The sequence below is a fragment of the Hemicordylus capensis genome, chromosome 7, assembly GCF_027244095.1.
Source record: "Hemicordylus capensis ecotype Gifberg chromosome 7, rHemCap1.1.pri, whole genome shotgun sequence".
Taxonomy (NCBI): domain Eukaryota; kingdom Metazoa; phylum Chordata; class Lepidosauria; order Squamata; family Cordylidae; genus Hemicordylus; species Hemicordylus capensis.
The window spans coordinates 24,567,838-24,593,424 of NC_069663.1; the positions used below are offsets into that span (position 1 = coordinate 24,567,838).

At 50.9% G+C, this 25,587-nt stretch overlaps 1 protein-coding gene across 2 annotated transcripts; it reads left to right on the forward strand.

Annotated features, from left to right (window-relative positions):
- Positions 1-317: 317 nt before the first annotated feature.
- On the forward strand, positions 318-23,748 carry BCL3 (BCL3 transcription coactivator). Of its 2 annotated transcripts, none has more exons than XM_053268876.1 (9): positions 318-1,685; positions 3,613-3,778; positions 7,342-7,450; positions 13,536-13,737; positions 16,010-16,098; positions 17,471-17,548; positions 18,055-18,222; positions 20,672-20,792; positions 21,713-23,748. In XM_053268876.1, the coding sequence occupies exons 1-9, from the start codon at positions 1,196-1,198 to the stop codon at positions 22,213-22,215; spliced, it is 1,926 nt and encodes a 641-aa protein (XP_053124851.1). In that variant the 5' UTR covers positions 318-1,195; the 3' UTR covers positions 22,216-23,748. The 2 variants fall into 2 exon arrangements, with proteins under 2 accessions (XP_053124851.1, XP_053124853.1); XM_053268878.1 differs by having other exon boundaries at positions 318-1,126.
- The last annotated feature ends 1,839 nt before the right edge of the window (positions 23,749-25,587 follow it).

Below are 25,587 nucleotides of genomic sequence, written 5' to 3' on the forward strand. Positions count from 1 at the left end.
TATGCTGGGGGTGGGAGAAGCAGCATGCCAGGAACGAAGCGAGGGGGCTGCCCTAGCTGATCTACCCTGCGTGGGGAGGGGGCAGCAGCGGCGGCGGCAGCACGAAGTGCTCCAGCCCTGGACGTCGGGGAAGGGCGAGATCGAGGAAAGAGTTAACCATCGCCCCTGCCTGGCCTGCGCGCCCCGTGGCCGCTTCCTCGCCCTGGGGAGGGGCAGCCGCAGCTCTCGCCCTTGCCCTTCCCCTGCGCGAGGCGTTTCCGGCTGGGAGGAGGAGAGAGTCCGGGAAGCGCCTCGCCTCCCCTCCCCGGTCTGGGCGCTGCTGGCAATGCGCCCAGGGCGCACGGAACGGGGCTCCCCATTCCTGCGGCTTGCCGGGGAAAGGAGGCGGCGCAGGAGGGGCAGGCGGCCAGGAGGAGGCGGAGCTGGAGGCGGAACTCCCCCAGGGAGGGGAGGCCGGTAAGAGGCGTCTGTGAAAGTCCCTAGTATTCAGCTGAGCTGACGGGGAAGTCCCGGCTTCCTTCCTCTGCCGCGGAGGGTGGGCGAAGCGGGTGTCACCGCCGCCACTCGGGATTCACTCGAGGGCGCCCACGGGGCACTGAGGGCGCTGCCTGCCCACCCGGGGCATACCTTTGGCGGCAAGGGGCTCCTGCCTCGAGAGCGAGCGAAGATGACTTGGCGGCGGGCGGAGAGGCGCGGCGGCGGGGCGCGGCGGCTGCCTTGGTGACTCTTCCCAGGAATCCAGCCGGGGCGGCGACCTGAGCGCGCCCCCTTCCCCACCGCTCTCCGAAAAGACGGGCTGCCGGGTTCCTCCTCCTCCTCCTCCTCGGGAGAGGATGACACCTCACCCACTCTCCGCGCCCTGTGAAGGAAGCAGCCAGGTGTGATCACATGGCATCTCCATGGTGGTGGCGGCAGCCGTGAGTGAGGTCCGCAGCTTCTGCAGAACAGGTCGCCTGTGAGACTTGGAGAGTGGCCCTCATTCCCGAAAGCTACCTGGACAGACCCGACGCGGAGGCGTGATTTGGGCGGGGGACCCTCCAGAGCCAAGAGGGGAGTTTCTCTTGCCAGGATGCTGGACTGATGGTGACCTCCTCCCACTCCTCCAGCAGCAAGGAAAGCAGACCAGGTGGGCTGCCCCAGCTCTGGAGCTGAAGGACCTTGGAGGCCTGTCACCTGCGGGGACCACTCCCTCAGCATGGCTGGAGAGCTGCCGGTGGACTTGAGAACCTGGCGGAAAGGAGAGGGCCAAGGCAGAGGGGCCCCTCCCGCTGGAGGAACCGCTTCTCCCAAAGACAGCTGGAGACAGTTGCCCGAGGGGGAGGGCTCTCCGGGCACCGGGGCCCCCCTGGCCCCTAGGCACAAGCCCCCTGGAGAGCAGGAGGGGGCACAGAGTGCCAGGCTTGGCCAGTTTGGCCCGGGAGCTGTCCCACCAGGGACGTGGAGTACGGCTTCTCCCCAGGCAGGGCTGGAAGGGGAGAAGAAGGCCGAGACCTGTTTGCCCCTCCGGAAGCGCCGCTCTGTCATGCAGGGGGTGGATGGGGGCACGCAGGGGCCGCTGGCTGGCAAGGTCCCCAAGACAGAGAGCAGTGCGGGGGAGGCGGAGCCATGGGGCCCGCACTGCAATGGCTACTGTGGCCCTTATATCTCTGTGGCCTATCCCAGACTGCCCGCTACCTATTATCCAGGTAAGAATCCCAGCTCCCCTGTGGGAGCTTCTTTCTTTCCCTCCGGCTCTTGCACACCTTTGTCCTGTAAGGCAGCACCCCATAGAACTTACTGTCTGCTTCCTGCCCAGCAAACACTTGGCACAGCCCCACACAACCTCAGCGGCCAGGTCTTTGCAGCCAGAGCATCCCTTTTCTATTGGAGGGCCCCACTGGCTTCCCCAGAGGTTAGGAGGAGACATTTGGTTCTCTGAAGATAAAACCTGTGTCCAGCTTCGGGGGGCCAGGAAAGGGAGGCCTTAAGCAAGGGGGAAATGGCTTGGGTGGTGAAATAAAGACACCTGTGGAATCAGCAGATGATATGGTGGTTGAGGTGGTGCCACAGAAAGAAGTATCAAATATGATTGGTCAGCTGGGAATCTTCTGGTTCAAATTCACCTCTGCTACAAAAACTTGCTAAGCCACCTAATGGCGCAACGGGGAAGTAACTTGCCTAGGGAGCAAGAGGTTGCTGGTTCAAATCCCCGCTGGTATGTTCCTGACTATAGGAAATTTCTATAATGGGCAGCAGCGATATAGGAAGATGCTGAAAGGCATCATCTCATACTGCGCGGGAGGAGGCAATGGTAATCTTCTCCTGTATTCTACCCAAGAAAACCACATGGCTCTGTGGTTGCCAGGAGTCGACACCGACTCGACGGCACAACTTTCCCTTACCTTACAAACTCGCTTAGGTTTCCTTTGTCAAACTGCTATTTCTTCAGCCCCATCTGCAAGATGAGGTTACTAATACTGGCCTACCTCACAGGATTGCTGTAAGCATTCCTGAGATTGTGTATGTGGAGCACATTAAGCCTTGGCTATAGAAATGCCAGCTATGACTGTGAACCGTTGTTATCAGACGCTTAAGGACTGTGATGCAAGCTTCCAAGTTTATGGCTTGAGGCTGACCTGTAAGATCGGCTGAAGGGCCCTCCTTGGGTAGAGAATTTTTGCAGTGTAACTTGTGAGCAAATGCGCTCGGTCAAAATGAGTGCCATCTACTGAGTCCAGGCTCTCCAGGTATTGTGGTGTCAGGAGGAAGCAGCTGCCAGCCAGACGAGACTCACAGGCTCTTTCTAGCAGTTGCTCCAGAGTGGTGCCATCTTGTCCAACATGGCGGACCTCTAGAGTTAACCCATTTGGGAAGTATCTATTCTATTTTTGAAGCCACTTCCCTGTTGCCATTAGAGGTGGTCAGCCAGGTGTGTGCTTGTGACAGGCTGGCTTAGCATTTTCACCTCAGGTGAAAAGGCAAAGCCAGGCTTTGATCACAGATTCTCCCCACAGAGGGCAAGGGATAGGCCTTTGGACAGGTGTGGGTGGGTTGGGGAGGCTTCTTTGAACAAAGTCACTGAGCAAAGCTAGTGTGTCACCCTCATGGCACCTCCTTAGCCAGTGCAAACAAAATGGAGCCTGCTTAGCTGGGGTGTCGTTTCAGAAGGGTGGTGCCAGGGAAGCTGTCCCTCCCTCCTTGCCACAGCAACAAGAGCACCCATATCTTTGGGTTTTATGAGGCAAAAAGGTAAATAAATAAGAGCAAATGCTCTTCAAAGGCACATATTTTACAGGTGGGCTTTCATCTTGAATATCTATCTCCTAAACATTGTCATCATTAATGTGTTCTTCCCACCACGCCCCCACCCCCATCACCAAAATCTTCCCACCACAGTTGCTGGAACGTGTAAGGACAGCCCTGGCACTACTGGAAGCTGATGAGGCCGGGGGGAAATTTGTGGAATCATGAAGACAGTTTCTTCATGGGTGTCCGTTGCGGAATCTCCTCTCTACACGTTGTCATTAATGCCTTTCTCTCTGGCGACCACATCGGCCTGGGTTTCTTGGGGCTGGCTTTGCTTCTCATCCGACACCCCCCCACACACACACTTTCTTTTCTCTCTCCCCTCAGGTCTGCCCGGCTCTTTCCTGAGCCCCGAGCTGTCTCCGATCTTGCACCCCGTGGCCCCCCACCCTTTGCTGGGCGTCCCCATGCCTTACTCCCTGCTCTGCCCAGCAGAGGCCCAGCTGGCCTTCAACATCGCCACAGCAACCAAACAAGACGAGGATGGAGACACGTAAGAATGGCGGGGTGGGGCCGCCTTTGCAGGGGGTGGCGAGGAGGGAGAGAGATTGCTGGAGGCGCAAAGACCCGCCTCTTGGTCCTGAGCCCCTGACAGAATTGGTCTTTGGCAGGCAGTAAGGGAGGGCTTTGGTTTTACAGGGGCAGTTCAGAGAGGAAATATGATCCAGTTGAATAGCAGTGGTTGGAAAACGATCTGCATGTGCTCAGAGGCATGCTTTGTATTTTCCTATCCCAGGGTTGAGACCCTGGCATTGAAATGAGGCCCAGGGGCTGAGAGCCGAGCAAGATGTTAGCACGGGCTTTCTCTCTCTCTCTCTCTCTCTCTCTCTCAATAACTGGCTATGGTAGGATCCAGATTGGGATGTGGTCAGGAGGAGGGACAGCCTTAATCTTTTGCACCCACCGGGGTTCCCTCATTCATTCATTCAGTTTCTCTACCGCCCTTTCAAAAACGGCTCAGGGTGGTTTACACAGAGAAATAACAAATAAATAAGATGGACCCCTGTCCCCAGCAGGTGTTTGTGTGTGTGGTTTTGTTCTTGCAGTTTGTTTGTTTTGATTGTTTGGCTCAGGGTGGTTTACATCAAAATAAAAACAATTATTCAGTTTAAGTCTGAATGTATCCCAGGATGTGTGTCTCAGCCTTGTAGAATCTTCCTCCTCTGCAGTTGAATCTGGGTCTCCCACATATATGCAGTATATCTCTCATGCATGGCCTTTTTCATGCTCTTTTCCCCACAGAATCAGAACTCAGGGCCACCCAACAAAGCTGAATGTCATTGGGTTCAGGGCAGACAAAAGGAAGTGCTTTCTCAGAGGATGCATAATTTAATGTCTGGAATTCATTACCACAAAATGTGGTGTTGGCTGCTTGCTTAGATTTTTTTTTTTTTTAAAGGATTAGACACGTTCCCAGATTATAGGTCTGCCGATGGCCGTGAACCATGATAGCTAAGAGAACCTCCATGTTCAAGGGTACTATACCCCAAAGGTTAGGGGCAAAGCGGGGATAGCCACTGCTTTCCTATCCTGCTTGTGAGCTTCCAGGGACCTCTGGCCGGCGGCTGTCAGAAAGAGAATGCCGGAGCCTTTAAGCTAGCCCAGCAAGATGTGCTTTGGGCCTCCAGATAACTTCTTTTCCTGCGCCCTGCTGGAGGGCGTTTTGGAGCCGGCCGCGTTCCAGCTTCTCTTCGGCTGTCAGCCCGACTGTTTTCAAAACCGAGCCAACTGGAGCCGCGAGGGGGAATCCCCTCTCCGTGCGGCAACTGCGCCTCTCTCCTGCACACATACCCCACCCCGGCTGCTCCTCTCTGTCTGCTGACGTTTCCCCCACAGCGACGTAATCGCTGGCAGCTCTGCCCCCTTTACTGGAACGGGCCAAAGGGAAAGACGTGAGCTGTAGCCAGGCGGCCCTGGGGTGGGTGGAAGGGGCAGGTGGAACCACAGGCTTCCTGCCCACCCTCTGCACTGCAGCCTCCAACTGGGAACCTCGGAGGGCGAATTCGCTGCCTGCAGGGAATCTCCGTGGGGGAGAGGGGCTTGCTGGCCACGGTTGTCCCCCTGGGACCCCTGTGCCACGGCGGCGGCACGGCTCTGAGCTCCTGTGGTGAGACAAGAGCCCGGTGGGGGAGAGAGACAGGCCGGAAGCCAAGGTCACGGTGCAACTCTCGTCGCTCTTACTGGAAGCCGGTGCCTTGGGAGCCCTTCCCTTTGCTGTGGGTTTGGCCCCGAGACGATAAGACGGTTTCGTTTTATTGTAAACGGGGAGAGAGACCGTTTCTGCGAAGTCATCTGGAGCCGCACAGCACCTTGTGACCTGGGGAGGGGAGGGGGTGCGGGGGGGGGGGAGGCGGGCAGGCAGGAGAAGGGTTGGCCCTGGAGGGCAGGGGAGTGCCAGGGGGACCCACCAGAGTGCACCCCCCCACACACACACACCCCTCAATGTGGCTTGGTTTCCCCCCGAACATGCTTCCTCCCCTTCTGCAGTGCAGGAGGTAACCATCAGGTGATGGGGGGGGGTGTGTGTTGTTCTCCACATCTGTATGTTGCCTTTCTTCTGCATGAAGTTGCCTTAGCTGGTGTCGAATCCTGTGTCTGTTTGGCCCAGGATTGTCTGAATTAGATGGACAAGAGTCTGCCTTGGAAAGGCTGCTGCCACACTAATGGTGAGCGACCCTCCGAGGTTTTAGACAGGAGTCTGTCGTGGAGGTGCCAGGGGTGGACCTTGGGACCTCCTGCCTGCAGAGCGGATGCTCTGCCTCTGAGCTTCGACCCCATCCTATAGGAAGCTGCCCTGTGCTGAGTCAGACCGCTGGTCTGTCTCACTCAGTATTGCCTGCTCTGACTGGCAGTGGCTTGTTGAGGCTTCAGGCAGGAGTCTCTCCCAGCCCCGCCCGCTGAGACCTGGGTGACCAGAACTACAACCAACTCCCTGGTGTGACGCTGGTGACTGTTCAAACAAACTCTCGCAGGGGAGCAAAGGATAGCAAAACATGCATGTGGAAAAGGCACGTGCAACACAATCCAACACCTTTACTTGGAAGTAAGTCCCAGTGTCTTCACCGGGGCTTGCTTCCAGGTAAGTAGGCACAGAATTGCAGGTTTTGGGGCTTCCTTTAGGGCAGAGCTGAGGACTAAGAGGTTTAATTTCCAGGAAGTTGGTTTTAGAAGAGAAAAGCAGAATGAATATATATATGTGTGTGTGTGTGTATAAAAAACCCAGACAGTAGCTCACAAGACTTAAAGACAAAGATGATAAAAACGGTGATAGACCGCCCAAAAAAACTGAAGTGGCAGCAATGAAATAGCAAGTGAGAGTAAGATCGCAGGCTGCAACATGAGGAGCAGCAGCCCTTAGAATGGCGGGTGGGGAAGCATGCACAAACAGTTGTGCAGTTAGAGCAGGGCTGGGTCAATGTGGCCTGCAGCTGTTGTTGAACTACAATTCCCATCATCCCCAGCCACAGCCTATTGTGGGGATGATGGGAGTTGTAGTCTAGCAAAAGCTGCTGGGCCAAGTTTGACCAGCCCTACTTTAGAGGATGCTGAAAAGCAGAGAGAGAGAGAGAGAGAATGCCAGGAGGGTATTCCATGATCTCAGGGTCACCGCTGAGGATGCTCAGCTTCGGGTGTCTGTCCATTTGGCATCGGGCAAAGACAGGGAACAGGACTTTTAATCTGAACTTAATAAGCCACCTAATGGCGCAGTGGGGAAATGACTTGACTTAGCAAGCCAGAGGTTGCTGGTTCGAATCCCCACTGGTATGTTTCCCAGACAGTGGGAGGGAACACCGATATCGGGCAGCAGTGATATAGGAAGATGCTGAAAGGCATCATCTCATATTGCGTGGGAGGAGGCCATGATCAACCCCTCCTGTATTCTACCCAAGACAGCCACAGGCCTCTGTGGTCTCCGGGAGTCGACACCGACTCGACCACACACTTTACTTTAGTGTCGCACATGAAGCTCTTTGCAGAGTTGGGAACAGGCACGCTATAAATGAGGAGGGCTGGCTGTTTGGATTGCTCATGTCCCATTTCTCCGTCCCATCCTAGGCCCCTCCACATTGCTGTGGTTCAAGGAAACCTGCTCGTGGCCCGGCGTCTGGTTGCTCTCTTTCACCAGGGACAGCGGGACTTAGACATCTTCAACAACCTGCGGCAGGTCAGTATGGGCGACAGGGAGGGCCGTTTCTGGGCACGCCTGTTCAGAAGTGGGGGGAGACTGGTCTGTCACAGGAACATAGGAAGCTGCCATATACTGAGTCAGACCATAGGTCCATCTTGCTCAGTATTGTCTACACAGATTGGCAGCAACTCCTCCAAGGTTGCAGGCAGGAGTCCTATCTTGGAGATGCTGCCAGGGAGGGACCTTGGGAATTCTCCGTGCAAGCATGTAGTTGCTCTTCCCAGAGTGGCTCCATCCCCTAAGGGGAATGTCTTACAGTGCTCACACATGTAGTCTCCCATGCAAATGCAAACCGTGGTGGACCCTGCTTAGCAAAGGGGACAATTCATGCTTGCTGCCACAAGACCAGCTCTCTTGCTGCCCTTTTGCTGAGCATCAAAAGAACCGTGCTGGATCAGATCAAATGTTCTTCATCGAATCCAGCATCCTTATTTCCAACAATAGCCCATGTGATGTCCTTGGGAAATCTTGCAAACAAAGCACTCAACACAGCTGTGTGTTTATCTCCGGCATCTGATAATCGGAGAGATCCTGCTGCTGTGTAGAGAGGTTCTGTTCTTGTGGCGAAAGGCCGTTGATCGCTTTGGTTGCTTCCTCCATTCGAAGGCTCGCAACCCGGGCACGGTAATCTCTATAGCATGGGAGCAATGGGTTTCCCAGGTTTCTGGCCTCCCTAGGAAAAGGCTGGATATTTTTTCTGAACTGTAAGAGCTGCAGGACTAGCTCTGAGTCCACTTTTGGTCCTTAGAGAGCAAGGGGTGTGGAATGCAGTTAGAGAAAGGAAGAAGTAGCAAGTTCCTTGTTGGGAGCTCAGGTCTGAAAACGCTGAAGATTGTTGCACCAGGCCAGAATTTCCAAACTGTTCGGTGGAATTTAGGGGTTCTTGGGAGCATAATCAGGTTTTTGTGAGTGACTAGAAATGACAGATAAGCTTCCTTCAAAGACAGCTTATTCTGTGCTTCCCCTGCAATTCACAACTTACCGAGGAGCATTGGGTGTGTCTGGCCACACCCTGGGTTCATGTAGGGCAAGGGTAAAGCCAAAAGGCCTGGCTAGTGCCCTGTTTGAAAGGAGTGTGTAGCCTCCAATGCATCCCCAAATCTTCTGCTCCCCACAGCAGGGGTGGTTCAGCAGGCTCAGCAATATGGGAAGGGGTTTGTGAAGGTCGAAAGGTGAAAAATCGGGAGGTCAAAAGACCCAGATGAAATCTGCCAGATCCTTTCAGCTTCTCCTCCTAACCGAGGTTGCGTGTCTTTGCAATTCTTTTTTAAATGCAGGCAAAGAACTGGAAACTGGTACAGAATTTGGTTTTCTAAGAATGTCTGCTTGCCATGTTGGTTTTAAAAACCCGAGTTCCTAGTCCTTAAGACCGTGCAGATAAGCTTGAGAGTGATGAAAGCAATGCCTGGTGAGATTTCAAAAGCCAGAGGGGTGGCAAACAAGGTGCACTGCGAACGAAACGCACTGCGGCGGCTTATTTGCTAATGTGGCCAGTGGAGGTGGGTGATCTGCCACCTCCACTGGTCTGCCGCCTAAGGCAGTTGCCTCCCCTGACCTCCTCAGCAGACCAGCCCTGCTTCTGAACCCTGTAAAGTGCTTGCTTTGTCTCTCTGTGACGAGCAGAAGCAAAATAAACTATGCAAAACAAGCAGGTTTATGCAAAATGCCTTGCTTTCTGTCATCCAGGGGTTACAGAACTTTGGCTTTCCTTGGCATGGGATTTTAAGTTTGAAAAACGCAAAGGGTCGTGCTGGGACAGGCCGGGGGCATGGAGAGAAGAAGGAGGTTGTTTCACTAGAGGGGCAGCCAGTGCTCCCAAAGTTGCAAGGGAGAGGGAATCGTGGCTTGGAGACAGAAATGAGGGTGCCTAGGGGTGGAAGGCCACGCCTAGCGAAAGCCACCAGCCCAGAGAAGACGGTCTCAGGCCTTACAGCCCTTGACAGGCATTAGTAGAGAGCAGAGAGAGAGAGAGCAAGCGCAGGCTGAATTCCCGGCAGTCATCTGCACCCTCACCTCTCCTGCCCCAGGGACTTTCCCTAGCTGGCAGCAAGCCCCAGGCTACTTCCTCAATGTGTCGCGCATGAGAGAGAGAGAGAGAGAGCTCTCCATGGTCAGCGGAACTGAGTCACAACAGCAGCAGGAACAACTGATGAGACCAGAGTAAATGCGGGGTGGCTAGTGAAATCTGCCCCTTGCCACAGAGAGCGACACACAGCCAGGGCCTAGTGGCACAACGCACATGTGCATCCCTAGCTCTGATTGTATCCTGAGACCTCTATCTAAGATGCAAGACCCAGCCTCACTCACTCATGGGCAGGCTGGCGGCGGTTGGTAGTATTGAAATTCCACAACATTTCAGTACCACTGTAGCAGGAAGACGGAGCATGTTGTACCCATGTAAGCCAAGACAAGTCTGAAAACTGAATGCTTGTGCATTTCTGGCTCAAAACGACGTGCCCTTGATGTTTTCTACCTGACGTTTTCTAGCCTGAACAGACCCAGACCTGCTTCCCGCCCACCAGGTTATCCTCACAACAACCCTGTGAGGTGGGTTAGAGTGACTGATGATGATCTGCACTTGCCCAGAAGTCTGATTTCCTCTCTGATTTCTTGAGCATGGCAACGTGTATCCAGGTTCTATGTTCGCATCAAATTTTTATATTGATTAAAATGACTTGGCACCCTACAATGCCTAGTCTTTAAATAAACCGCCTCAAGCCAGGATTTTATGAAAAGGGCCGGGGAGCGTGTGGAGAAGTAGAAGATACTATCCTAACGTTCCTTTCCAAACCTCCAAAGCACTTTGCCAGCCTAACCTTGCCTCCCTCACAAACCCAACGTCTGAGCCAGCAGGGATATCTTCTGATACTTCCAGAAGATGTTCCAGCTCCGACTTTGAGAGAGCTCTGCAAAAACAACCCTTTGCTAATGATGGAAACAACCCCTCTCTTTCTGGAAGCCTGTTTTCCCCATCAGCCTCTGAAATGCATCAACAGCTGAGTAGTCATGGATAACCAGTTGTGTGTTGATTATCAGAGCATGTTATGCATTGCTACTAAAGCGTGTGTGCATGCGCACGCATCAGTTGGCTCGGGGAGAGAAAATACAGCCTCCCCCCCACCCCCCGGTTGAGGTTTTGCTCCCTACAATTGGCTCTTGCTTGCAACCCATGCCTGACCTGTTGTCATTTCCCTGTCTGTTTCTCATAAACTCTGCTCTTGAATCAACTCCGTCTCTTTCTGAGAAGCGTCTGATTACGTCAGCACAGGCAGGTGCCGAGGATGCGGTTGGTTCTGTGGGAACCAGTTGGGTTTCCTCTGGTTAGCTGGGTGCGTAAGAGATGTCATGCTTCAACCCTCACTCTTGAGTTTCTCTGCCACCGTTCCTCACCAGTGAAGTCACGGAGGGCGGAGCTGGTTGGTGGGAGGAGGAGGAGGAGGAGGAAAGGAAAGGGTGCTCAGCCTCCCCCTGCCGTGGCTTTCATTGCCAGTACCCAGAAGTGACCCAAAGCCCGGCAGGATCGATCTGCCTCCCTGCCAGCAACATCTGCGTGATGCTGCTGCTGTAATAAGCACCAGCCCTGCGGTATCTTAACTATTCGTACCCAACTAGGGGACTTGCTAGCAACAGTAAGGATCAAAAAAATAAATAAATAGGAAACTGGTTAAAAACAGGCATTCATGTTAATGTATAGAACCCAGCACAGGTGCTTTGCAGTCTCCTGCCTTGGTTCCAAAACCAATAGGCTGCAGAACGCGTGGCGAAGTTCCTTTCAGAAGCCGTGCTTGCTGCCGTTTTTTGTTAGGGGTTTCCCCCTCTTTCCTCCTTTCTTTCTTTGGGGGGAAACTCTTTCTTGGACTGTAGTGTTTGGCAGGAGCTTCAAGGCAGAGGTTAGCAACATGAAAAACAAATAAAAGCTGCCACGAAACAGATGCGTCCCAAATGATCAGGGCGGCAGAGCCTCTGTTTTTCATGTAGACAGTCCTAGGTTCATTCCCTGGCAGTATCTCCAGGTAGGGCCGGGAAAGAGAAGAGAGCTGGGCTGGCGGGTAGCAAGCATGACTTGTCCCCTTAGCTAAGCAGGGTCCACCCTGGTTGCATATGGATGGGAGACTGGAAGTGTGAGGCGCTGGAAGATCTTCCCCTCAGGGGATGAAGCCGCTCCGGGAAGAGCAGAAGGTTCAAGTTCCCTCCCTGGCAGCATCTCCAAGAGAGGGCTGAGAGAGACTCCTGCCTTCAACCTCGGAGAAGCCGCTGCCAGTCTGTGAAGACAATTCTGAGCTAGATAGACCAGTGGTCTGACTCAGTATATGGTATATGTGTTCCAAACCATTCGATTTATTTGCTACAAATATTCTTATCCTGCTCTTCCGCCTGGAGCCCTTCAGAGCAGCTTCTGTTTTTCAGAAGAATTAAAAAATAAATAACATCCTATTAGTAAATCTGAGTTTCACATGTGTGTGAAGATGAAAGTGAAGAGTCTCACGATGCAGCAACTGCATTTGATGCCATGGTCTGTGCTTGTGTGGTGCAATTGTGAAAGCGAGGATCCTACGCAGCACTGTCGTGGGAAGAATAAAAGGAGGGGAACCAGGGGTTGGTTCTTGAGAAATTGGTGGGCAGACAGTTTCCAGAATGGAACAGATTTGCTCCCTGGTTACTTAATTCCTTAATTAATTAAGTGAATCCTCTGTGAATGAAGCCTTAATTCACTTCACCTCTACTCTCGGAGCCCTTAATGTCTTCTCTGTAGTTCATGAGGTCTAGAAACTTCAGAAATAAATTAAAGGCAATAAACCACCAGCATGACATTGGATGGCAAAAATAGTAATGTACGTTAAGTTTGATGAGCCTAACAAGAATGGAGCTATACTACTGCTACAGAATATTAAATGTAAAGCACCTCTTAAAATGCAAATACAAATGCCACTGGGCCCCCAGGTATTGTTAGACTACAATTCCCACCACCCTAGCCTTCAGCCATCGTGGCTGGGGATGATGGGAGTTGTAGTCCAGCATCATCTGGGGATCTAAGGTAGGCAACCCCTTGCTTTGCTCTCTCATAGAGTAAAGCAGGGGAGACCTGGCTGTGATATTTGCTACTTTCTATACCTTCTAGGATTCTCTCTGGCTTCAGCCTCTCCGTACATGCCTTCTTCCCCCAAGGGTTGCCTCCAGAGATGTTGCATTCTGTTACACAAATATATACCGTATTTTCTGGTAGAAAGGCCGTATTTTCTGGTAGAGAGGTGCATCTGTTTTCAGAAGTTACTTTAGAGGCGCCTCCAGCCTTTACGCCGGAATTAAGGGGCGAGAGAATAAGTTCCGGTGGCCGCAGCTCAGCAGGACCCTCTGACCAACGATGGGCTCCACGTAGTCGAGAGGGCCTGGAAGGCTGCAGAACGGAAGAAGAGAGGTGAAGGTGCCGTTGGGTCTTCCTGGCACCGGTTTTGCATGCTTCCCCCTCCCTTTCCAGTCCCCATGGAGCGCTTCTTGTGCTCCACGTGGAGGCATTTTGGCCCCTTGCTATCTCCTTCCACACCCGCTGCCGAAGGTGCTTTAGCTGCAGCCTTTACGCCGACGCGTCGTTTCTGGTGTGATTTTTTAAAATGCCAGCTGTTTTTCAATGCTGCGGCTTTTATGCCGATGCGGACTTTCTACCAGAAAATACGGCCGGGGTGCGTGGGTGGGTGTGCGCGCATACTGTACACAATGTACAGTAATGTACATAACATGAAGTAAAAGTAAAACCTGGCGCCCACAGAGCCCTGTGGTTTTCTTTGGTAGAATACAGGAGGGGTTGACCATGGCTTCCTCCCACACAGTATGAGATGATGCCTTTCAGCACCTTCCTAGATCGCTGCTGACCAATAGAGTACAAGCAGGGATTCGAACTGGCAACCTTCTGCTTGCTAGTCGAGCATTTCCCCGCTGCGCCACTTAAGGTGGTACATGACTACTTTTGCCATTCGGTGTCAGGCTAGTGGTTTATTGCATTTAACACATGCGCCGCCCCCAGTAGTGATTGCTGTTAACAGCCAGCCCTTTTTCCCCCTGCCAGACTCCCTTGCACCTTGCGGTCATCACAGCTCAGCAGTCCCTGGTGAAGCTGCTGCTGTCCCACGGAGCGTCGCCGATGGTGCTGGACCGGAATGGGCAGACGGCCCTGCATCTCGCTTGTGAACACGGCAGCCTGCACTGCCTTCAGGAGCTGCTGGGTGGGAGCCCCGCCCCGTTGGACCTGGAGGCCCGTAACTTTGAGGGTGAGCACGGCTGGCGCTTGGTGTGGAGTGATGAGGGCTGGACGTCGACCACATCAGGAGCTGCTCTTATTGTGGTCTGCACGTACACACTCAGTGTCTGGAGTGCTTCAGAGCTTGAGCCAAATAGGCCCCTGCCCCTAGGACCTTACAGTGGAGGGGGAGGAGTGGGGATGGTTGAGGAACAGCGGATAAGGGTGGATCTGAACTGGGGTGTTGCTTGCTTTGGATGGATTGGCATGGAGCCCATTGCTTAACACACGGCAGGGATGGTGTTCCCTCTATAAGATTCCCAGATGTTATTGACTACAATTCCCATAATTCTCAGCTGCCGTGGCCAAAGACCATTGCAACTGGGGATTCTGGGAGTTGTAGTCAATGAGAAGTGGGAACCAGTTCTGAAAAGGGGTTCCCAACTTTTGATATTGGTGGACTACAACTCCCACCATCATGGGATATTAAAAATATTTATAGAATATTAAGTCACGGAGGAGCACACCGTTCTCTACAAGCATCGTTTCAGCTTCGCGACTGCTCCTTTGCACCATTTGATCCGTCCTTCCATAGTTCCACTTCTGTTTTATGTTTCCCAGCAAGCAAAAAACAAAAGTTCCAATGACGTGCATTACGTCATTATGCGTCACTTTCCTTCTTGGAGTTAAGGTGGCTTCTGCACAAATGAAGTGGTAGAGGTCTGCGGTAATAGTGGGCTGTACCACTTTGGGCTGCAGATAGGGGATCACAGTTCTGAACTTTTCCCTACCACCTGTTCAAAAAGAAACAAAGAAAATCCTGCAATTAGAAACTAGCTCTGGAGGGAGAAGACTAGGTTAGAACCTTTCTCCCTGGTGTGATTATCCTTCTGCTTGCAGGAAATGTGGTTTGTTGGGTTGTTGTTTTTTAATTATTCAGCATTCAAAAATGACACCTCATCCCTGCAGTCTAAAGTGGCACAGCCCAACCTATCACCTCCTACATATTACTTGCAAACTGCTAATCAATGCCCAGGTTTTATCTTCCCATCATCTGATTGTCAGCATCTCCTTTCATTTTTAGCCAAAATGGTCCAATTAAGATCCAGGCGACAGTTAACAGATTACTTATTGACTCTGCCTCCATCTGAGATCTGAGTTCTTTTACATAACCTAATTATTGCAATCACTGGCTCCATTAACACAGTTAGGTTAGTCATCTCTTTAAATATTGGTTTCAGATCCCGCTGAATGTTAGCATTGCTCATATATTTGTACTGTATCTGCCTTAGCTGCACTGTAGCGGCAGCATTTTGATGATGTGTTCTTGTATTTTTTCCCCCCTTGGGTTGCATGGTGTTAAATGCCAGCAAGCCAGAACCTTAAAGTAGTTGTCACTGATATTAACATGTGATGAAGATATCTCACTGGTGTGTGTCCCAAACAGGTCTCTAAACATCTTCTGAAAGATGTGGTGGTCTGTTTTTAAAGCTGTGTAAGCTAGTGGCCTTCACCACATTTAATTATGTGCTGTGTGAAAGAAAACTTAGTTTTGTCAGTCCTGAATTCAGGTTCTAGCAGTATGAGGGAGGGAGAAATCCCCTCTGTCCACTTTCTCCACACCACGCCTAATTCTGTAAAGCTTGTTTATTGTGGTTCCCCAACCCACCCACTAGTCATCTCTTTCTCTGAACCAAAGGTTCTGGGTCCCCAGATTTTGTTGAACTACAACTCCCACCATCCCCAGCTTTTGGCTATTGTGGCTGGGGATGATTGGAGTTGTAGTCTAACCATATCTGGGGACCCAAGACTGTGAACCTCTGATCTAAACTAAAAGGCCCAGAAATCTTTAGCCTTTCTTTTTAGGGAAAGGACCTCCTTGAACATTTTCCTTATTCTTTTCTATAAACTTTCCAATCCTGTGATTTATTTTTTGAGGCAGGAGTGACCAAAACTCCTATAAGTATTCCAAATGTGATTTGCAATATGTGCTAATATTGGAATGAATGAATGAATAAATATAATAATCTTGTTTTAAAATTTTATTGTGAGCTGCCTTGGGATTTTCTTAATGAAAGGCGGGGTATAAATTTAACAATAAATAAATAAATATGTGCTAATATTTGGAATTACGTGACAATAACGTGTCAGTGTTCCAAATGTGATTGCACCATAGCTTTGTATACAGGTATGATGATCTGAAAAAAGGCGAAATCCTACCTCCAGTGCGATGGATCAGATCAAATGACCTCCAGGTATGTTTCCATCCTTAAAATGTGCTAATTTTGTGTCTCTTTGTCCAGGTTTTACCCCGCTCCATGTGGCCGTCGGCTCTTCTAATCGTGACATAATCCTCACTCTGCTGGAGCGTGGGGCCGATGTAGATGCTGTGGTACGTGCCAGGTTTGAGAGGGAGATGGGACTGAACTCTGTTTATACTCTGAAAGCGGGGAAAGAATCCAGATGTCTGCACCAAGAGAATTGTTACCCGGGTACATGCGGGAAATCAAGCTAGCATGCATCTGTTTGCATAGCACTTTGTTTATTTTGCATCATTAAATGTGCATGGTATTTTTGCAAAGAAAAGTCTCTGCCCCAAAGAACGTACATGGCACACTTTGTTCTTTCCTGTGACGCATAAGAGAAGTTTGCATTGTGCAAAAGAAGCACAGAAATGGAATTTGATTTGAACATTTTTGCAGTACAACACCAACCCGTTGTGTACTCACAAATAGTAAAACGTATTGACAGCAAATAAAGGGAGAGACAAAGTGGTCTAGTCTTGAAACCAGGATGCCTTGGGGAGGGGTCAGAGGTCAGTGGCAGAGGGCAGTCTTTACAACCAGAAGGTCCCAAGTTCAATCTTTGGCAGCTCCAGCAGGGAAAAGATCCTCGCCTGACATCTTGGAGAGTTACCACCGGTCAGTCTAGATGGCACTGGGATAAGTGGGCCAGTGCTCAGGTTAAGAAGACCGCTTCGTTTTTGTACAGAGGCCCGCAAATAAGTATCTATGCCGTGCACTGTGAGGTGTGGACATAATGCTGATGTAGGGTGGTGAATTTGGCAAGCTGTACAGCAGAATTGGACTTGAATGGACCCAAATAAAACTTCTTTTTCCTATCAGAGCAGAAGGTGCCTATTGAAGTAAACCTTCACAGTTTGGGCCCTGCATACCTGAAGGACCACCTGCTCCCAAGGGTTTCTGCCCGCCCAACAAGGCTGTCAGAGGGGCATTTGCTCCGTGTGCCGACTTTGAGAGAGGCTAAATTCATTTATTTATTAAACTTCGGTACCGCCCAAACTTTCGTCTCCAAATTGTCGTGCACGCAGGACAGGGCCTTCTCTGTTGTTGCCGCCCAGGCCCTGGAATGCTCTCCCAGTGGATTTCTACTCTTTGGCATCTGTGGCTGCTTCTAAAACACAATCAAAAGACCTTTTTATTTGTTCAGGACTTTACCCCTTAGGGGCCACCAGGGCTCCTCAGCTGCTTCCGTTTGACTTTTCTATGGTTGCTGGTTTTTTGTTTTGGTGTGTTATGGTTTTTACTGTTCAACTGTGAAATGTGATTTTGATGGAGTCTTTTTGTATTTTAACTTTTGTAAGTGGCCTTGGGGTGCCTTATGAAAGGCAGTATAAAAAATGAACAATTGAGTAAATAAATGAAACCCCAAATTCAGCCTAGGCCCGCCTCTTGCACTCTTTTGTGTGACGGGCAGAGCAGAAGGACACGAGATCTTAACCTCTGTTTCCTCGTCTTTTTCAGGATATTAAGAGTGGGAGGTCTCCCCTGCTGCATGCTGTGGAGAACAACAATCTGGAGATGGTGGAGCTCCTCCTGCAGGTAAGAATGCTCTTCCACCACGTCACTTTTACTATTTCCACTTGAGATTCCTTCAACAGGGTTGTGCATCTTCCCACATTCTGTACTAAGCCGGAAAAAGGCAGATATTAACACAGATAGCTCCAAATTGCAATAGATATTATCTCCTTTGCATTTTCAGATGGACCTGCAGAATCACGAGGACTAGAAGGCTCCTTTGAGAAACCAAAATGGAGAGTAGATTTTTAAGAATCTGAATCTAGCTTCAGGGGACCAAACTCTGCAGGTGTAGAACAGCAAATAAATATTATTTTGCTTTGGAATAATGTCCGAGGAAGGCTAGATCGCTTGAATGAATGAACCTGACACATGAGAGGCCTGTCTTCAGAGTTTTTCCTCTCCAGAAGTGTCCTATCCTTTCCCAGGCATAGCTCGTGATCCTAGCACAGGGTATTGCATCTCCCCAAACCTCCCCTCACGTTCCCACCATCTGTTTTTTAGAGGTGTGTTTTCCCTCTACTTTGCAGCACGGAGCGAATGTGAATGCCCAGTCCTATGGAGGGAATACAGCTCTCCACGCGGCCAGTGGACGGGGCCTCCTAGAGACACTGAGGCTTCTGGTGCGGAACGGAGCAGACAGCAGCCTCAAGAACTACCACAATGACACCCCACTGATGGTGGCCAAGAATAAAAGGGTGAGCAAAGGAGCTTCATAAGACCTTGGCAAGAGTCCTGTGTTGAGTTCTGGGCCCCACAGCCTAAGAATAACACTGTGTCCCATTTCATGCGCAATGTTTAGAGTGTTCCAAGCACTTCTCATGCAGTATCTCAGTAATGCTTCCCACAGCCCTGTAAGGTAGGTCAGAATAGTCTCCTCATTTTACTGGCCAGTTGCGGAGGCTGAGAAAGTGAGCACGCCTTGCCTAGGGCCACCTAGTACTGTAAGTTCCTGCCTGAGTTAGGATTTTAAGTGGGGGCCATACAGCTCATGTTCTTGGCCAATCACGCAGCGAAAGGTTCATCGGAGATCCGCAGAGATAATAACAGATCTAAAAGGCAAATCATCAGGGCAGTGCTATTGCGGCTGTTTTTATAACGAGGCTGTGTGTTGAAGTACTCCAGTCCCTCAAAAGATGCATTGTGCCTTTCCTGTCAGTTATGCAAATCAAGAAAATAGCTCTTTACGTATAGCTTTTGCATAATTTATTTTGTTTCTGCTGCTCAGGGACAGCAGTAATAATACATGTTTCTGTAATACCTTTGAGTACTTGAAGTGCTTCACATGTATTATCTTATAGTTATTTCAACCCTTGTAAACAGAGGTGCATCTAGGTAATTTTGGAGCCTGGACCTAATGGCCTTTGGAGGCCTCCCACTGCAAGTTAAGCATCATTTTTAAACACACAAGCTCTTGAGAGCACAAACCATACCACCCAGGACAGACTAAAGAGGATTTGTGGCGGGGGGGGGCCACTGGGCTTCAGCCCTGAAGTCCAGGGGTAAGAGCACCTCTGCTTGTAAAGCAAATATTATCATCCCGATATTGCCTTAGGCCATCTAGTGAGTTGGTGGCAGAGACTAGATTTGCAGTCCTGAAACACGGCTCAGTCTTGTAGTGTAGCAGCTAAATCAGCTATGCTGGGCTGAAGCCAGATTCTTGGACCACTAGAAATCCTGCTTAGCATGGGGAGGGGCTGTATTACCATGGAAGAGCACCTGCTTTGCACGCAGATGATCCCAGGTTCGATTCCTGGCCACATCTCCAGACAGAGCTGAGCAAGACCCCCCTGCCTGAAACCTTGGAGAACCACTGCCCGTCAGTGCAGACAATACTGGGTAGCTGGACCAAGGGTCTGTCTTGGTCTCAAATGTTCATAATCCTTCATTTCACTACTGAGAAGTCATTAGGCATTGTCGCTGTTTTCTGACAGCCATCTTCGCAACCTTGAAAACTAGAAATGGTAAAATAATAATGCCAAGATTTTGCAGGATTCTGTATTCTGTGCTCCGAAATGTTGTGTCTGTGTTTGCATCTTATTGCAAACACCACAGAGTTGAGGGATGTGGCGGTGAAATTATGAAATATGATCTGCAGGGCTGTTTGTATAAGGAAAAGCAGAAGGAACTGGGCGTGTGTGTCTGTCCAGCCTTGGCAAAAGATGATTAAATAACATGGAGACTCAGGGGAGAGAATGAGACAAAATTATCGCTCGCTCTGTGCACCAGGATCAGGAAGAGAATTGACCCTTTATAATTACAGGAACGGAATTTCAGGTTAAACAGATTGAACAATTTTCCTCAGCGTTTGCTGCAGCTTGGTGATATTGCTCAGCTGCTATTGTTTGTGCTGTGTGTGTGTGTGTGTGTGTGTGTGTGTGTGTGTGTGTGTGTGTGAGAGAGAGAGAGAGAGAGAGAGAGAGAGAGAGAGAGAGAGAGAGCGCTCAAAGAGACACCTTTCAAAGTGGTGATTCTCTTATGTTTAGCGGGGGGAGAGCAACTGACCCTATCCAACTCCAGCACAGCATCCCTCCAGTGGCTGTTGCTGGTGTCTGCCTTAAGTTTCTTTTTAGATTGTGAGCCCTTTGGGGACAGGAGAACATCTTCTTATTTATTTATTTTTCTATGTACTGTCAACTTTGGTTGAAGAGTGGAATATAAATATCCGTAGTGGTAGGAGAGGGAGAGAACTCTTACCTACAGCGTATATCTGGTAGGTTTTAACCTGCAACTTAAAGTTCGGTTTTAACCGAATCCTGTTTTCAATTAGTTTCAACTATTTTTATTAGTTTTATATTGTATCTGTTCTTACTGTGTGAGTGAGCTGGAGGGATAGAGTATAAACGTTTGGTGTTTTCTTTCTTTCTTTTAAAAATAAATACATATTTGGAAGCAGGGCTTTCAGCTGGATTTCCCCCGCTCCCCACAAAAGGGCCACGTTTCTACGTCTAGCCCTGTTAGTACAAGGTGTCTTGCCTCTGGCTACGTGGTCCACGGTGTCCACTCTAATTCTATGGTGAGGGTTGTGGCTGGGTTAGGTCACAAGGCACCCAAACTGGGATCTTCGGAGAAAACTCAAGCCATTAGCGGGTGGGAATTGCCGGCACACAGAGCGATCTTGAAAGCCTTCTCCTGTCCACTCCCCAGGTGATCGACATCCTGCGAGGAAAAGCCTCCCGTCCTGGCCCAATGCCTGACAATGTCCGTGAGGGTTCATCCCCGGCAACCAGCACTGCCAGTTCTCCCGGGATCCGGCCTACCCACGCTAGTGAGTTTTACCCCAAATTGTTGCGTTCTGGGCTTCCCCATTTTCATCCCTTCAGAGAAGGCAGCCCAGTCTGGATTAAAAGGACATGTGTGCGACGTGTGTGTGTTGAAGCAACAGAGCCACACACCATGTCAAACAGAAAGAGGGGATGGAGAGAATGAGGAGGAAAAAATTGAGTACAGGGGCCATCCTGTGTCCACTTCTGGTCTGCACACTTTTTTAAAAAAAACTGGTTGATTAGTCAGCGACAGCTTTAATGGATTCGCTGGCGGTGGGGACCATTTTGAACGAGTGGGTGACAAGTTAAAGGCACACTTGTTGGTGCTTGAGGTGATTTGTAGTGTGAGCCTAACAAGGGCACCACCCTGTGATATGTTCAATTGTGCCTAGTAGCTTTTTTTTTTTTTTACATTTATATCCCTCTCTTCCTCCAAGGAGCCCAGAGTGGTGCACTACATACTTAAGTTTCTCCTCACAACAACCCCGTGAAGTAGGTTAGGCTGAGAGAGAAGTGAGTGGCCCAGAGTCACCCAGCAAGTCTCATGGCTGAATGGGGATTTGAACTCGGGTCTTCCCAGTCCTAGTCCAGCACTCTAACCACTACACCACGCTTCTGACAATAGAAAAGGGGCATAATCCTGCCGCAGAATGCAAATGGCCTCAAACGTAAGCAAATATATACCCCTGACTCACCACCTCCTCCATTGGTTAAAAAACGCAAGCTGTTGTTGACTGCTTGGTCAGTCTTATACCTCCTTCAGTTATCTCCAGCAGACATCTCCTGTTGAGACTTTGCTCATATCTGGATGCCCTTCCATTTAACTGATGGGCAGCTAAATCACCTGCCTTTGACCGCACTGATCGCCTAAATGTGCTCTGAACTGGTTGACAGCTCACCTTGCTTCTCTTCTCCTTCCCAGGCTTGCTGCGTGCCTCGCCCGATTCCTGCCCCACCACTCCCAGCCCTGCCCGGACCCCGAAGCCCCACAGGGCCATGCAGTCCCCCAACTCGATCGGCCAGAAACCCGAAAGCATTACCAATGGCCCCTTGCCCGGAGTGAAACTGGAAAAAAGCCCCTCTCCGCCCCTGCTGGAGCAGCCAATGGGCTTCTCCGGGGCACCCACGTTCTTCCTGCCGTTGGCTGAGAGTATGATGGACCCCGCCTTCCCGGCCACCCTCTACCCTTTCCCTGCTTCTGGCCGCAGCCCCTCCCACCATCACCTCCAGCTGTTTCACCCGCCCCCCCTCTCCCTGAATCATTCCATGATCCCTCAGCCGCCGGAGTCTCTAGCCAATCGGATTCACCCAAGAGGCGGAGGGGTGGACCCATCACAGACACTACTGAACTCTGAGCACCCACCAGCTGCCGACCACGGAGGGCCGTGGCTGCCCAGCAGGGACAGTGGGCCAGGTGGCAGCTGACAGGAGGAGGAGGAGACCGAGAGACGTCCATCCGCTTCCTGCCGTGGGGAGAGGCCCGAACCGTGCCGTGCTTCTCCACCCAACAGGGCCAGGCGGTGTGTCGCCAAGGGGCTCAGCCTCTGCTGCTACAGGTTCTCAACGAGATGGGCGCCCGTTTGCTGCTGATCGGATCCAGAAGCCTGCGCGTCTCGCAGACTTTGCCTACCCCTCGCCTTTGTGTGTAGCCACGCAAGACAAGTCGGAGACGGTGCCTCACACGTTCCAAACCAGTGCTATACTGGTGGGTGTGACCCCAGAAGCAGCTCCCACCAGCGTCCCCTTCCATTTTTTCCCCTCCCGTGTGCAGAATGAGATTTGTTCTGGGTGGCAGTGTCATGGCAAATGTCTGCACACAGGCATTCAGAGCGGGGCCTTCCTGAATTCAACCTGAGTGGGATTTAAAGTTAACTGAGTGGACATTCTCTTTTTTTAAAAAAAGAACTTGTGTGCACACATGCACGCACACGCCTCAAAGGGCACACTGGTCCCCACCTAACTACAGCTCTGACCATCTTCCGTCTCTCCAGTTTGGGGGCAACTGCCTTGCAAGCCTGTAAGGCCACACTTTTAAAGAGAGGGAGCAGCAAGGGTGGAACCAGAAGCACCCTCCCCTTCAGGTGGCCGAAGAACCACACAAAGATGGCAACGCCGGAAGCAGTGGCCGGAGCAACAGAGCTGTTTCGGCATGCCCTCTAGAGAAGGAGTCCTGAATTGCACAGCCATTCACAAGTAGCCTCTGTGGCCTGAGACAAACCAGCACTCGGAATGCAAAACAGATAATCTTTGTTAGGAAGATCAGGTGCCAGTCCAGCCTTTGCCCCCGCCCCTACAGTAGCATCCCAGGTCCCCCAGACATTGCAGAGTAATATATTTCAGGAAGTACAATTTAGTTTAGGAAACGTCTGTGTTGACAGGGGCCAAATAAGAGCTGCCTGTTTGGAAAAGAGTGGGGGGGGGATGTGGGGATTTTCTGAAAACTTCAGAAGAGGAGGAACGAATGTTGGGTGCGTTTGATGCATTGCGATTTCAGAAATTCCCAGGAAAGTTTTGGCCCTTAAAGGAAGTTGGAGATGATTAGTCAGTGGAATGAGATGAGAGGTGAGAATGATTTAGGGAGTGGCTTCTTGAAGCAGACCCTCCTGTCTGCCTAGTTTAGCAGCGCCACAAGAGAAGGGGTTGAAGAAGAGGCAATTTGCCCAGAAGCCTGCTTCTGTGGAGACCTGCCTCTTATGGATGAGATTGTCTTGTCTGATTCTCAACTCCGCTAAAACCAGTTTGAACCTTTCTGCTCCCTATTGAGCTTCCAAAGATGCCCCAGTGATTTGGGTTCCTCTCCCCCCCCCACAACACAAACTTAAATTTCCTTTCCAGACATTCTTTCTCTGCTTTTAATACTTGAAGTAGCAGCATGCTCTGCTCATCCTGTGGTAGAGAAGAGGGGATGGGAGGTGGCCTTGTTCAAATTTGTCAATAAAGTATTTTTCTACTTTCCTAGCCTGCAGATTTGTGTGTTTACGGGCACAGAGTTGGACAATACCAGAAGAGGGAAAGTGACGCACGCAGTTGAGATTTGTCCTCATGGGGTTGCTCCATGGGGCCGCATCCAGACTCGTGCCCCCACCAGGGCAAAGCGCTGCGCCTTCATCCTGCCAGATGCCTCTGAACAGACTTCCTGTTTGGACAGAGACAAGCCTAGAGCTGTGACTCGTCCAGAGATGCAGGAGGCAGACTCCTCAAGGCTAGTTTGCTCTGCTGCACCTCTGCATCAGGAGTGGTCCGGTTGCATTGGACCAAGAACCACACTCGCTCTGCCCAGAGGCTGCTCGAAAGGAGGCCAATGAGCAGAGCAAATCGTACAGGGAGGCATAAGGCACCTTCCAGGGTGCGAAAGGCTCTCTTGAGCTTCCAGGAGCCATCCCTGGATTTCTCTGAGCACACAGGTTGGGGATTCTTCTTGCAGGCTCACTGCTTCGCCCCACGAGGTGTTACGCAAGTGGCCTTTGCTATCTAGAGTCCATGCAAATTCGAAGCACAACAGAGGAGGACTTCCTCTTGAGCTTTCACATGCAAACTAGCGCGGCAAGGGTGTGTGCCGGTGCTAAATTTTGTTCCATCCACTTCACTCACTTGGGCAGCCTATTTGCTGCTTGCTGACTCTGTGAGGGTGGCTAATACTGTGCTGGGCTGTGGCTGTGATCAGGAGGCGCCTGTGGGAATTTCCCTCCAGGACTCACGGCCAGACACTGCAGGAGAGCATCTGCCTAGAAACTCTGGCAAAAGGGGAAAGTGCCAAAGATCCCCGTCCCTGCATACTGCAGTCCTATACAACGCCCCCCCCCGCATGGTTACTAGTTAAATTACACACGCACATGCAAACCATGTTTAAAGCCATGCGTGGCTTGGCCCCGGGCTGTGGACTTGGATCGGATCTTGCCTCCCATCACAAGCTCACGACTGGCCTCATGTTTGTTAATATGCAGGGTAATGCAACAGGCCTGCCTTACAGGGCTGTTGTGATGAGAAAGGCGGGCTTTAAAAAGCACGGCCTTCTTGCTATTGGTGGACAACAACTCCCGTCATCCTTGAGTATTGGCTGTTGTGGCTGGGGATGATGGGAGTTGTAGTTGACCAGCTGGAGGGCTGAAGATGTGCAGCCCTGCTTTAAACAATTCAGAAACACTGGGTGCATGCTAAGAACGATTGCACGCCCTCCAATATTTTGCAAACAGACATATAGAGCTATTTCTGCCAATCGGACTGTCCCTCCCAGAGAAAATAGTAACTTTGGGAAAGGGGCTGATTAGGGTCGCTAGGGAAGAAAAAGGTTAAAGACCCCTTCCCAAGGGTTCTTAACTTTGGGGCCCCCCCCCCCGAGGGTGGTGGACTACAACTCCCATCATCCCCAGCCACAAAGGCCATTGTGAGTACAGATGATGGGAGTTGTAGTGCAACACTATCTGGGAACCCTAGATTAAGAATCACTATCTTATCCTGACTGAGATTCTCCGTGCCTGTTGTTTAACCCAGAAACGACAAGAATGCAGAGCTAAGCAACAGATTCAGTGCAGTTTGACCGTATGAGTGTGGCCATCCGACCACTCCTCTTAGTTTCCGATGAATCTAGAGAGAAAGTAATCATGTTTTATCCTTGGTTGACCGCTGGTGTGTCTGTCTGGAAAAGAGTCCAGGGTAAACAAAAGGTTATGTCGTCATATTTCAGGGGACGGTGCTGGTGGTGTTCCAGAAGCAAAATACCACCATGGATGGCCAAATGTCACACTTGCAACACTCAACTTGATACTTTTCCAGTTAAACCAAGAGAAGGAAATGACA

Coding starts and splice junctions, on each gene's coding strand:
- BCL3 (XM_053268876.1), top strand. CDS start 1,196: ATGGCTGGAGAGCTGCCGGTGGACTTGAGAACCTGGCGGAAAGGAGAG. Junction 1,686..3,612: donor GCCCGCTACCTATTATCCAG/GTAAGAATCCCA, acceptor CTCTCCCCTCAG/GTCTGCCCGGCTCTTTCCTG. Junction 16,099..17,470: donor GGGCCGATGTAGATGCTGTG/GTACGTGCCAGG, acceptor CGTCTTTTTCAG/GATATTAAGAGTGGGAGGTC.